This window comes from Anopheles arabiensis, chromosome 3 (assembly GCF_016920715.1).
Source record: "Anopheles arabiensis isolate DONGOLA chromosome 3, AaraD3, whole genome shotgun sequence".
Lineage (NCBI taxonomy): Eukaryota > Metazoa > Arthropoda > Insecta > Diptera > Culicidae > Anopheles > Anopheles arabiensis.
This window is the reverse complement of record NC_053518.1, coordinates 41,005,965-41,020,606: the sequence shown is the minus strand read 5'-3', so window position 1 is coordinate 41,020,606 and position 14,642 is coordinate 41,005,965. Positions and strand designations below refer to the sequence as shown.

Sequence of the window (14,642 nt, the reverse complement as noted above, 5' to 3'; positions counted from 1 at the left end):
GGTTGCCGCCAGAGTGACCAGAAATACCGATTTATCTGTATTCCTACCGATTTTTTATATGCCTCCCGACCCAAGTGCCAAAAATCCACTAAACGACCACTAAACGGCTTCTAAATGACTCAAGTTCTCTACCTAAACGGAATATAGAAAGACTTCGTTTAGCAGACGGCAAACGACTCATGCATTCTAAAAATAGCGAAAAAGCTGGTGGCGCTCTCTGTTGGTGGGATACCCCAACCAGTTGAGCTTTATCGCTTGGAGGAGAGCTTGCTCATTTCCTCTGTACTGTTGTATGGTTTCGCATTGAAGTTATGCATCGCTAGAACTAGAACGGCGATATGATTGTTTAAATACTAAACTCCAACCGAAATCACCAGCACTGAAAAGCAAGTGAGATTAGAGTAATGGTCGTTGGTGTTGATACCCACGTATCTGACCACACGAACACGACCATTCATATAGATTTTTGCTCAGAAAGTTAGAAGGCTATATAGGTCATGATAAGATGAAGCTGGTCGAAACACATTGCAAGAAAAGGATAGCAATATAATGATGAGTTTTAATACGCCATCTATTGATCAAACCAATGAAGCTGTGGAGCTTTCATTTTTTTTTCTATGGATATTCAATTTTCCAGTCGTTTAAGCTTAATCTGTGGCGCTTGGGAAGTCCTATACATTTTTCATGTTCGATGTCGTGTTCTATTGCTGCTAGAGCGCCGGGTTACATTATCTGTCAAATTGCATATAAAATTTTATCAGCGCGTTCGAGTTCATGAAGTGCAGACACGGGCCTTAGTTGTCTCTGTTGAAGTTCTGGTTCTTGTTGCTAGTGATTTCCATATAGAGTTTAATACATTAAGTGATTTGGGAAATGGTAATATGACTTTTTGGTCAGTATTACGAACAAATCTGTGATTTTCGGTAGGATAAATGAAAAATCGGTAGTTTTAGGGGGCTCATCTGTGAATCGGTAGGCATATCAAAAATCGGTAGGAATCAAGGATAATGTATTTAGAAGGTTGATTTTTATCGCTTTTGCTGGGCGACATTGTGGGGGACAACTGTCACTCTCTGCATACAAATTTCATTACCCCGCACCAGCCCTCCCCGATATTTATACCGGAGCCCCCGGAAGAGAAATGTCAAGTCGAGAAATGTCATTTTGCTCTGAACAACTTCACCTTGTCATTTATAACACCTTGGTAGGAATACAGATAAATCGGTATTTCTGGTCACTCTGCTTGGAACAGCGTGATTAAAATTCAAATTTAAATGATTTTCTTTGACGAGCAAAACTAGGTAGAGAACTTGAGTCGTTTAGAAGCCGTTTAGTGGTCGTTTAGTGGATTTGTGGCACTTGGGGTCGGCGGTTAAAGCTTACTCGACAGACAAAGAGAATGAAATTTTCAGGCGAGGGGTGGGTAGAAACACATGGTGGGGGTCCGGCTCAAGATCGGATCCGAAGTCCGTTGTTTTGGGCTAAATATTAAAATTGGTGGATGGACCACGCGCTACCACGGAGAGAATGCGCTCTATTGCATGTCTTCAAAATGCAGTGAGCGAAACTCGCAACGATTTGGAGGCGCTGGCGACGTCGGTTTGCAGTACTTGTGACGTCGGTTTTGACGTTTCGCAACGGTTTTGCGACGGTGGCCGCCAAAAAACTCGCCTTGACCTGTGGGCAAAGTGACCAAAAATATCGATGTATATATATCTAGGGTTTGAAGGAAAAAATCTCAATTTTTTTAATCATGGAACTATAAAACTCAGCCAAACTCTCAAATCAATCTAAATAATCCAGCGAAAACGTACAATAAAATCGTATCCGATGGAGCACTGCAGCGGCCCTAAGCGGTCGCGTAGAGCCCCGAGAAAAAGAACTTGCCACCACTGAGAAGAAAATGTGCATCTTAGTCCTTCTTTGGCTTTGAATTCCTAGTACAAAGTTCCTAGTGAAAGGATGCATATTCTCGTGAGATGGAACTTTTATTTTACGCATTGGCACTCCCCCCCCCCCTGAGTTTCGAATTTTAACCTACCGAAAACTACAGATAAAATATTGGTGCTCGTACCGAAATCCGCCAAAATAATCTGGCCACATTGGTTGCCGCAACTGAAAAATACAAGGTTCTACCATTTTGACGGTTGACGTATTAGGCAGTGTTTTGACAGTTATGCGCATATTAGTTTAAACAATTAAATACCGTTATTTAAAAGCAAGGAGATGGCAGGAGTACATTAAAATATAATTTTTCGGTCATAAATTATATGAAAATTTGTAACTATTTAATTACCATGTATATACAAATATGAGCTATTGAGTAAAACTAGTACAAGTAAAACTAGGACAAAAGAAAATCATTTTATGGTAGAAAATCATAATGACAAAATCAGTTAAAGTAGTTTTAATATATAATACGGTGCGAAACTATTCTAGATTTCCACTCTAATCAGCTTATTTGTGCCAGTCTGGATGTGTGTATGCCTCTGTCAAATTCATGGTTTTAAGAATTTATTTTACCTGTTAATGCTCTTACTGCTGTTAATGAGGGAAAGAGGGAAAGAGGGAAAGAGGGAAAGAGGGAAAGAGGGAAAGAGGGAAAGAGGGAAAGAGGGAAAGAGGGAAAGAGGGAAAGAGGGAAAGAGGGAAAGAGGGAAAGAGGGAAAGAGGGAAAGAGGGAAGGAGGGAAAGAGGGAAAGAGGGAAAGAGGGAAGGAGGGAAAGAGGGAAAGAGGGAAAGAGGGAAAGAGGGAAGGTGGGAAGGAGGGAAAGAGGGAAGGAGGGAAAGAGGGAAAGAGGGAAAGAGGGAAAGAGGGAAAGAGGGAAGGAGGGAAAGAGGGAAAGAGGGAAAGAGGGAAAGAGGGAAAGAGGGAAAGAGGGAAGGAGGGAAAGAGGGAAAGAGGGAAAGAGGGAAGGAGGGAAAGAGGGAAAGAGGGAAAGAGGGAAAGAGGGAAGGTGGGAAGGAGGGAAAGAGGGAAGGAGGGAAAGAGGGAAGGAGGGAAAGAGGGAAAGAGGGAAAGAGGGAAAGAGGGAAAGAGGGAAGGAGGGAAAGAGGGAAAGAGGGAAAGAGGGAAAGAGGGAATGAGGGGAAGAGGGAAAGAGGGAAAGAGGGAAAGAGGGAAAGAGGGAAGGAGGGAAAGAGGGAAGGAGGGAAAGAGGGAAAGAGGGAAAGAGGGAAAGAGGGAAAGAGGGAAAGAGGGAAAGAGGGAAGGAGGGAAAGAGGGAAAGAGGGAAGGAGGGAAAGAGGGAAAGAGGGAAGGAGGGAAAAATATTTTTTATTGCCACTATACACCGTGCTACATGATGTTTAGAAGGTCGTTGAAGCATCAAACATGTTCAGATTAAAAAAAAAATTAGATCAGTGGGCCTCATCGCGAACGAAAGTCGATAACGGAGTGGATAATTTAGTCGATCGGTTAGCAAAATTCCAATGTTATCCAATTGCATTTTCTCAATCAGAATCTTCGTTAACCGATCGGTTTGCCAGTGGAGTGGAATGGCGTTTGCCGCCATAGCAACGTGGTTAAAAAGTCGAGCAGTGGGATATGCAGTTGAAAACTTCATATAAAAAAACCATTTCAGTCGGATAGCCATATCTACTGCTCCACCCCAGTTGATATAACAGTGGAAAACTAAATAATATTAAAAACCATGTTTCACAGCTCGCAAAAAAGGATGTTTTATCGCTGTTTGAGTTATTTAAGATGTTTTATCACTCGATTTAGCTAAAATATGATTTTTTATAAAATATAAATTTACCTGTTTTTATTATAAACAATCAAAACACATAAACTTAGGTTTAAAACAGGTATCTAGTTTTTATAGTTCAAGCTAAGAAATAAGAAACCAACACAAGAAATCCTTTTCTGCTAATCCTTCTCTTTTATCCAAGCTTATGTTATGGTTTATTATGTTTTGTTATGGCTTTATGGCATGTTAGATTCGGTTCCGACTCGTACATACAACGAGATTGAGAAGACCAGTAGGATCACTTGGTACAAGAAAGTGTAAGCAACTCATATCCGTTGGAGCGGCGAGTTCCGGTCAGAATCGTTTGCGTTGCCTTGTACCTATCGAAGGTGTTGTGCTTACTTGTACCTTCTGGACTATCCCCAAAAACTCTGGGTTACTTATGGATGGATACAGCCCGAGAATGCTCGGATTGACTCACACATCGCTAAGTTTCACGCCTCGTGACAAACGCGTCACCCAATGAACATTTTTTGTTTATCCATTTAAACGAATATTTACTCTTGAAAAGCATTTATACTGAATCACATAGATTACAATTTTAACGTAGTTATTTTATTTTTATCAAATCTGACGAAATCATCATCGTATGTGTGGAAGCAAACTCATTGTCGTATCAAGCTCGCCAGGTGTCAGTGGACAGGCCATGTTAAACGCATGGAAACGAACGACCCAGGTGTTGTGCAGGGAGAGAGGGTGGGGGGAGATTTCATCACTTGGTTTTGAAACAAATACACTTAATTTTTTTTTTTTTTGGGGAGTGGGGGATGTTGGTTGGGATCCCTCATATATGGGCCCCTTGTAGTCTTTGAGTCCCTTCGTCCGTGGAGCCTCTATCGTTCACGGAGGCCCGGGATGAGACTACTGTACGCACCATATATGCTGGACTTTATATCCACGGGGTCTCCCGCAGCCACTCAGTACGCTTACCGTTAAATCCGCCATTGCGGAGGGGACGTAGAAGGTTAAAATTAGAGAGGCCAGATGACTTAGAGACGTCAGCCATTAAGGCCAGGATAAATAACTGGCGAGGGCGAGAGGCTGTGAGCGGTTTCGGACCCTCCTTATTGCACGAAATAATTGTATCGCGTTGTTTCAATATATTTTTGCACGAGAGCGTAAAATATGGACGTTCACGGATCCAACGTTCGCGGTGGCTGGAGTTGATGGACGCACATGGTACATGGCACAGGACAAGCGTCAGAGAAGGCGACAAGTTCAGAAAGGATTGAAACCTCGACCTCCAGTTCATACGATTTTGTTTCATCTAGACTTGTTCAGCCAACCACACGTTTTACACTTTACCCGGATTGTTTGAATAGGCCTACAGTCAGTACTGTCTAAGGCCACTTCTGGTGTGGATTCTTCACTAGATGGTCCGTAAATAAGCCAAATTTACTATTTTATTCATTCCGCAAAACAACACCTCTAATTGTAAACAAAAGTGTGATTGACAGATAGGCAAAACCAGTGGCTACTCGAATCGGAAGAGTTATCCACCAGTGGAGAAATTATCCACCGGTGGAGAAAATTATCCACCGGTGGAAAACAAATTCCACCGGTGGATTCGAGCATTGTTATTGTTTAACACAGGAAAACATCGAATGTCAGCGCAAGTGTCAAGCAGTGACATTTGACCCACGTTACTGCTCGACTGTGGGACTGCTCGACTAACGATGAGGATCGAGCAAATCGCAAGCCCGCGAATTTGCAATGGTGGAAAAGCCATAAAAGGGAAATTTGGGAAAGCACTTTCTCTTTTCTCGTCATCACCGCGGAACCAGAAGCAGTGGATTTTTTTTAACCACTTTGTTATAGTAAATTTACAGTACCACCGTTACGTACTGCGTTAATAGAATTCAATAAAGTGAAGTTAAGAGAACCTAACTAACGCCGCGAGTGAATCATTTCGGGATAAAAAAATATATATAAATATCACCGGACGTTGCTAACGCAACATTTTAAAAAAATTCCACGTTTGGAAATTTTACGCGTTTACGCGAGTGCGTGAGTGAACCGTGTCGCAAGACAGTTGAGGCCGCGAAACACCTAGGAACGCGACCAACAGACGATACGTCGGACGGTAAGAGAATAGTTGAGGTGTACGTTACACATTACACCAACATACGCAATTTCTCACTATGGAACGCGAGCACGAATCGAAAGCACCTCCAGCGGTAGCACAAACGAACGAGTCTCAGCAACCTGAAACGGGAGCACTGGATCATAGGCCACTCGCACCGGCCGCGGATTCACTTCACTTCCGATCGTTCGCGCCGACTGGACAAGATTGGACGGTTAACTCGTCTTTGGAGATCGTTGACCGCGCAAGGTCATCGACCCCGAACGCACCATTAGGTGCAGGATTGTTGCTGAGGGAACCGCAGCAACGGTTGACTTCGGAGGTTCGCGAAGCCCCTGCATCGCGGTACACACCGCTTGCAAACTCTACTGTGGCAGACCTGGGGCCTTTACATCGCTCATCCTCGGAAACCGTGCCACGGTTAGCGCACCTACCGACCACTGCGGACGTGCAACAACCAGCGCCATCGCAGGGAGGCGTTTCTGCAGGAACCGTGCCGCGGGCGGCGGACGGTGCATCTGGAGCGGCCATCGAGGACATGGAACTACGACCGCAAGCGCAGGATGGCGCTTCTGCGGGAACCGTACTGCGGACGGCGGTCGGCGCATCTGGGGCAGCCATTTCGAACGTTCATCAGCCGACGCCATCGCAAACCGGCACACCCGGGAGGACGATGGCGGATAAGCTTGCGGAGTCGAGCGAAGCTGTTGCCGCCTTGGAACTTCGGATGCGAAATTTGAATCGACGAAAGCTGGAGCTTGAGAGACGAGAGCTGGAGTTTGAAGAGCAGCTGATCTTGGCTGAATCGAAGAGGATCGGCGATGGCTTCATCAGCATGATTGACGACGAAGGTGAGTCAAATAAAATGGTTGATTGGTCGAGACGTGGGGATAGTGAGGGGCATAGTTCATACCATCCGAATGTGTCACCTTCTACATCGCGTACTGAGCCTCCAGGAAACGCACAACAGGGAAATGATTCAGTGGTCAGTCAGCAGCGTCAGCCTAGAAGTGAAAAATATTTAAATATTGCTGATGGGGCGGTTGATACTTACCCGTTCCGTAACAGCATCGGAACCACGTTGATGAATGTCAACCAGAGTCAACTTCTGGCTCGAAAGGCAAGCTGCAAGGAGTTACCGTATTTTTCCGGCAAACCCGAGGAGTGGCCCATTTTTATCGCCACATATGAAACCTCGACAGCTGCTTGTGGGTACTCCGATGAAGAGAACACTTTAAGACTGCAGCGGGCGCTTAAAGGCAAAGCTCTTGAAGCCGTTCAACCATGTTTGCTTCATGCTTCTAACCTTACTAGTGTGATAGAGACGCTGCGCATGTTATACGGTCGCCCGGAGATAATTGTGCATTCGTTAATCCACCGCATACATCAAATGCCTGCACCACGAATCGAGCGCTTGGAAACTCTAATCGATTTTGGGATGGCGGTCCGAAATATGTGTGCCACTATAACCGCTTCGGGGCTAGAAGAATATAAGTGCAACGTGGCATTAATGCACGAGTTGGTAGAAAAGTTGCCTCATGCGCTTCGGCTAGACTGGGCACGACACCGTATGCAATCGAGCTCCGCGACACTCTCGGAGTTTGGCAAGTGGATAGAAACCCAAGTTAAGGCAGCTAGTCTGATAACATTGCCATCCCTTGAATTCAGGCCAGAGAGAAAACTCGACCATAAGAGTAGAACGCATCACATGAACATACATAACGCTACGGGGTTGGTTAGTGAAGGAAGTCAAATGTGTCTACTGTGTGAGGCCACTTGTGTTGACCTGTCGCAGTGTGAGCAGTTCAACAGACTAAATGTGAATGATCGATGGGCAACTATACGCAGACTGAATGCTTGTCGGAAGTGTCTGAAAATACACACCTACGGCTGCAAAGGGAAAAAGGCTTGCGGGAAAAATGGTTGCGAGTATCTGCACCACGAACTATTACACAATCCCGAGCGCCATTCAAAACCAAACGAGTACGCGGTTGCCACAGCATCACTGAACGCGCATTCTGAGGTTACCGGTGATGTATTTTTAAAATACATCCCTGTAATAGTTTACGGGCGAGACAAGGCCATCACGACCTTTGCCTTTTTTGACAGTGGATCTACCGGTACATTCATCGAGCATAGCCTAATTGAGGAGCTCGGTCTGGAAGGACAGCCCCATCCTCTGTGCCTGAAGTGGACAGGTAACTCGGAACGCGACGAAACGGGTTCAATTCGCGTGTCGCCTTTGGAGATTTCAGGAGTCGGGCAAAACAGCAGTGTACATATTATCCCAAAGGTGCACACGGTGCAAAGCCTTTCTCTACCAGCCCAGACTCTGGCAGTGACACAACTGACTAAACAGTACGCGCATCTACAGGGTTTGCCAATTCATGCGTACGAAAACGCTAGGCCTCGATTGCTCATTGGTATCGACAACCATCATTTGGTTCGACCGACTCGTTACGCGGAAGGTGGGAAATATGAGCCCGTTGCGGCAAAGACGTCATTGGGATGGATCGTATATGGCCCACGTAATAAGAACTCCAACAGTGTTAACATACAAGCAATACATACCATCCACATATGCAACTGCGGCGCAGATGCAGAAGCCGCTCTGGACGCAGCGGTAAAAAACTTTTTTTCGCTCGAATCGCTCGGTATCGTCAAACCGTTGGAAACACTTCGTTCAAAGGATGATGAGCGAGCGTTGGGGATTCTCAACGCGGAATCGAAATTCAACGGAAAGCATTATGAATCCGGATTGCTGTGGCGTTTTGACGATGTTAAGTTGCCATGCTCTCGTGACATGGCTATGAGAAGATACAAATGCCTGCAAAAAAGAATGTCGAAAGATTCTGTATTAGCTAAGGCAGTCATTGAGAAAATGAGGGACTATGAAAGGCAGGGTTATATACGACGATTATCGCCTGAAGAACTGTCGATGAAAGGCCCCCGAGATTGGTTTCTGCCCATATTCCCGGTTTTCAATGTGAACAAACCAGGCAAGGTTCGAGTAGTTTTCGACGCAGCGGCGAAGGTTCAGGGTGTTAGCCTCAACACATATTTACTAAATGGACCAGATCTGTTGGCAGGGCTTCTATCCGTATTATATAAATTCCGTGAGCATCGTGTGGCCATAGTTGGTGATATTAAGGAAATGTTTTTCCAAGTCCGTATGAAACCAGATGATCAACGATCCCAGATGATTTTATGGAACGAGAACGACTTTACAGGTAGCGAACCGGATGTCTATGCAGTTGCTGTTATGACTTTCGGTGCTGCATGTTCGCCAAGTACCGCACAGTTCATTAAAAATTTGAACGCAGACCGTTTTGCTGACAAATATTCACGGGCTGTAAAATGCATAAAGGAAGAACATTATGTAGACGATCTTTTGGCCAGCGCTGAAACTGACGAAGAAATCATCACGTTAGCTGAACAAGTCCGGCATATCCATGCTGAAGGTGGTTTCGAAATCCGAAACTGGCTGTCTAACTCACATCGTGTGACATCTCACCTACAACGCGAGGCATCACCCGAAGACAAGATAAACATGTGCTCCGATGATCGCACCGAAAAGGTTTTGGGTATGTGGTGGGATACGTTAACCGACACATTTACTTTCAAGCTATCCCCCAAACACGACATACAGCTGCTATCTGGAGGACGGATGCCAACAAAACGCGACGTTCTGCGAACAGTGATGGCGATTTACGATCCAATGGGAATCATCGCGAATTTTCTCATGTACGTAAAAATTCTTATGCAGGAAATTTGGCGTGCTGGCCTTGGATGGGATGATGTGTTGTCCGGTCGACTAGCCGAAAAATGGAGCGTTTGGGTTGCGGTATTGCCGACTATTTCACAAGTACGTGTTCCTAGGTGCTATCGTCAGTTCACTTCGGTAAATGCAAAAATACAGCTTCATGTATTCTGCGATGCCAGCGAGAACGGGATGGCTGCAGTGGCGTTTTTCCGTTTCAACGATGGGGGTATTATCGAATGCTCTCTGGTGGGTGCCAAAACTCGCGTAGCTCCGATTAAGTTTGTATCCATCCCGCGCCTAGAACTGCAGGCCGCAGTCATAGGAGCCCGCTTTGCTGCAGCGATTATCGCCCAACACCGAATAGCCATCGAACGCATTTTCTACTGGACCGATTCACGTGACGTGATATGCTGGATGCGGTCTGATCATCGCCGATTTAGTCAGTTCGTTGCTTTCCGAGTAGGCGAACTCCTGGAGACGACTTCTGTGCATGAGTGGCGCTGGCTATCAACAAAGTTAAACGTAGCTGATGATGGAACGAAGTGGCAGAAGGTACCAACTGCAGATCCCGATAGTCGCTGGTTTCGCGGACCGGACTTCTTGTGGAAGCCCGAGTGTGAGTGGCCAGTTCCCGAACAATATCCCACCGACACGAAGGAAGAGTTACGGCTACACATGATGCATCATAACACAAACACGAAGCCATGGATTCAGCTCGAGCGTTTTTCATCCTGGAATCGCTTGTTAAGGTCAGTAGTGTACGTCTTACGATTTGTCTCCTTTATCGTTTCTAAGAGAACGGCTAGAACAACAGGACCGCTAACACAAGGCGAGCTTGAAAAAGCAGAATATGCCATTCTTCGATTGGCACAGAGGGATGCCTTTTCACAGGAGATACGACGATTAACCGACGCACGTGACGCAAGCGAACAACGTTGCACATGGAAATCCGTGTTGCCGAAGACGAGCATACTTGCAAAGCTGTCCCCCGAGGTCGATGACAACGGAGTACTGAGAATGCGCGGACGCCTGACCAATTGTCCTTGGGTTAGCGAATCTACCAAGCGGCCCGTGATCCTGCCACGACAACACCAGGTGACAGCACTAATTTTAGCAGATTTTCATCGTAGGTTCCAGCATATAAACCATACATACCGAGACTGCAAGCCGAATTCAATCGTATCCGTAGGACATGTCAGCACTGCAAAAACCGTGATGCCAAGCCAGAGCCTCCAGAGATGGGGAACCTTCCCTCCGAGCGTCTTGCTGCTTATCAGAAGCCGTTCTCATTCACGGGCGTCGACTATTTTGGCCCGGTAACCGTAGCAGTTGGTCGACGAGTCGAAAAACGTTGGGGCGTTCTCTTCACCTGCCTCACCACCAGGGGCATCCATCTAGAGGCTGCGCACTCCCTGACCACATCATCATGCATCTTAGCTATACGTCGTTTCATCGCTAGGCGTGGGCAACCTTTGGAATTCATCAGCGACAACGGTACGAACTTTGTCGGTGCATCGCGAGAGCTTGCTGAGGCCTGGGAAGCGATAGACAAACAGCGTTTAGCGGAGGAGTTTACAACACCGCGTCTCGCGTGGAAATTTATCCCACCTGGTGGACCACACTTTGGAGGCTGCTGGGAACGACTAGTGCGATCCGTCAAGAAGGCGATGAGCGAAATACGGATGTCTCGGCTACCAACCGACGAAGTGTTAACGACTGCATTAACGGAGATCGAAGCGATGCTTAATTCTCGCCCTCTTACACAGGTACCACTTGACAGCGAATCCGAGCTTCCTTTAACCCCGAACCACTTTCTGCTAGGGACAGCTAACGGAGAGGCACCGAAAGCAGTATTCAGTGACGACGTCGCTACCCTAAAAACCACATGGAAGGTATCAGAGGTTATGGCTAATCTCTTCTGGAAGAAGTGGGTAGCATACTACTTACCGACCTTAACGCGCAGAGTTAAGTGGCATCATCAGGTTCGTCCGATTAAGGAGGGCGACATTGTAGTGATCGTGGATCCAAACCTTCCCCGAAACACTTGGCCCATGGGACGGGTAGTGGCGGTCATCCAGTCGAAGGACGGGCAAGTCCGGCGCGCAACCGTAGCTACAAGCACCGGAATCTACGAACGGCCGGCCACGAAGATAGCCGTGTTGGATGTACAACAGGAAAATAATACTTACCCGCTGGAGATCAATAGTCGACAGCACTAAGAATAACCCACGAAATGGTAAGCGAAAACACATGGTCACGACACAACAACAATAACGAACTGAAGAGTCAAGAGCTTCCGGGCAATCGACAGGGCGGGAGAATGTTATTGTTTAACACAGGAAAACATCGAATGTCAGCGCAAGTGTCAAGCAGTGACATTTGACCCACGTTACTGCTCGACTGTGGGACTGCTCGACTAACGATGAGGATCGAGCAAATCGCAAGCCCGCGAATTTGCAATGGTGGAAAAAGCCATAAAAGGGAAATTTGGGAAAGCACTTTCTCTTTTCTCGTCATCACCGCGGACGCAGTGGAATTTTTTTAACCACTTTGTTATAGTAAATCTACAGTACCACCGTTACGTACTGCGTTAATAGAATTCAATAAAGTGAAGTTAAGAGAACCTAACTAACGCCGCGAGTGAATCATTTCGGGAAAAAAAAATATATATAAATATCACCGGACGTTGCTAACGCAACAAGCATATTTACCGATCGGATAAATTTTATCGACTATCGTTCGCGATCAGGCCCAGTGTTAGACGTTCTCGTACGCTTGTTTGAAATTGGCTTCTTCGCCCTCGATTGGCACGGGCATTAAATGGCCTCATCAACAGCGGCACGAAATAAAATAAACCATCAATACACCGATAACACTTTAAATCCCAAAATGAACCAGCTTCTCCCGCATCGTCTCAAGGTCACACACGAATAAATAAATACTAACACCCACCAATTACAATACACAACCGCAATGTACATATACACCAACGCATACACACAATCAGCTGACGGCGAAAGGCACGGGCTGAAGCGCAAGTATAAGGCAAGGTAGGGAGGGGAAGGGAGTTAGAGGAAGAGGAGGAGGAAGGAATGGGCGCCAATATTTTTGAATTTTTCGGCCGTTTTTTTTGCTCCACCGTCTGAAATAGTTCATCCATTCCTTCAACAGATGGCGCTCGTTCCGCACCTAAAAACTGCAATAAATACGCTGGCTATCGTAGTTTTGGCTGAAGTCTAGCGTATTTTTTTTGCGTATTTTTTGACACAAAACGACGCAAAAAACTACGCAGAAAACTGCTCGAATTTGCGCAGCGGGCGGTCACATGAGGCCTTTCTGAAGTGTTGGTCGGAAAATTGTACTAGGGAATTTAACCCAACAAATGATTGGGACGCTCTAGCAGCAATCGAACGCGATATCGAACATGAAAAATATATGGGGTTTTATATGTTCGATGTGATAACCCACAAATCGAACATGTGAACCCAAGTGCCACAAATCTATTAAACGACCACTAAACGCCTTCTAAACGACTCAAGCTCTCTACCTAAACGGAATATAGAAAGACATCGTTTAGCAGACGGCAAACGACTCATGCATTCTAAAAATAGCAAAAAAGCTGTTGGCGCTATCTGTTGGTGGGATACCCCAACCAGCTGAGCTTCATCGCTTGGAGGAGAGCTTGCTCATTTCCTCTGTACTGTTGTATGGTTTCGCATTGAAGTTATGCATCGCTAGAACTAGAACGGCGATATGATTGTTTAAATACTAAACTCCAACCGAAATCACCAGCACTGAAAAGCAAGTGAGATTAGAGTAATGGTCGTTGGTGTTGATACCCACGTATCTGACCACACGAACACGACCATTCATATAGATTTTTGCTCAGAAAGTTAGAAGGTTATATAGGTCATGATAAGATGAAACTTGTCGGAACACATTGCAAGAAAAGGATAGCAATATAATGATGAATTGTAATACGCCATCTATTGATCAAACCAATGAAGCTGTGGAGCTTTCATTTTTTTTTCTATGGATATTCAATTTTCCAGTCGTTTAAGCTTAATCTGTGGCGCTTGGGAAGTCCTATACATTTTTCATGTTCGATGTCGTGTTCTATTGCTGCTAGAGCGCCGGGTTACATTATCTGTCAAATTGCATATAAAATTTTATCAGCGCGTTCGAGTTCATGAAGTGCAGACACGGGCCTTAGTTGTCTCTGTTGAAGTTCTGGTTCTTGTTGCTAGTGATTTCCATATAGAGTTTAATACATTAAGTGATTTGGGAAATGGTAATATGACTTTTTGGTCAGTATTACGAACAAATCTATGATTTTCGGTAGGATAAATGAAAAATCGGTAGTTTTAGGGGGCTCATCTGTGAATCGGTAGGCATATCAAAAATCGGTAGGAATCAAGGATAATGTATTTAGAAGGTTGATTTTTATCGCTTTTGCTGGGCGACATTGTGGGGGACAACTGTCACTCTCTGCATACAAATTTCATTACCCCGCACCAGCCCTCCCCGATATTTATACCGGAGCCCCCGGAAGAGAAATGTCAAGTCGAGAAATGTCATTTTGCTCTGAACAACTTCACCTTGTCATTTATAACACCTTGGTAGGAATACAGATAAATCGGTATTTCTGGTCACTCTGCTTGGAACAGCGTGATTAAAATTCAAATTTAAATGATTTTCTTTGACGAGCAAAACTAGGTAGAGAACTTGAGTCGTTTAGAAGCCGTTTAGTGGTCGTTTAGTGGATTTGTGGCACTTGGGGTCGGCGGTTAAAGCTTACTCGACAGACAAAGAGAATGAAATTTTCAGGCGAGGGGTGGGTAGAAACACATGGTGGGGGTCCGGCTCAAGATCGGATCCGAAGTCCGTTGTTTTGGGCTAAATATTAAAATTGGTGGATGGACCACGCGCTACCACGGAGAGAATGCGCTCTATTGCATGTCTTCAAAATGCAGTGAGCGAAACTCGCAACGATTTGGAGGCGCTGGCGACGTCGGTTTGCAGTACTTGTGACGTCGGTTTTGAC

General features: G+C 45.6%; 1 protein-coding gene across 1 annotated transcript; it reads left to right on the top strand.

Moving 5' to 3' along the window:
• Positions 1-10,610: 10,610 nt before the first annotated feature.
• On the top strand, positions 10,611-11,817 carry LOC120899839. The gene is made up of 2 exons (XM_040306105.1): positions 10,611-10,693; positions 10,788-11,817. Exon 2 carries the CDS (start codon positions 10,837-10,839, stop codon positions 11,815-11,817), a length of 981 nt encoding a protein of 326 aa, XP_040162039.1. The 5' UTR covers positions 10,611-10,693; positions 10,788-10,836.
• Positions 11,818-14,642: the final 2,825 nt, after the last annotated feature.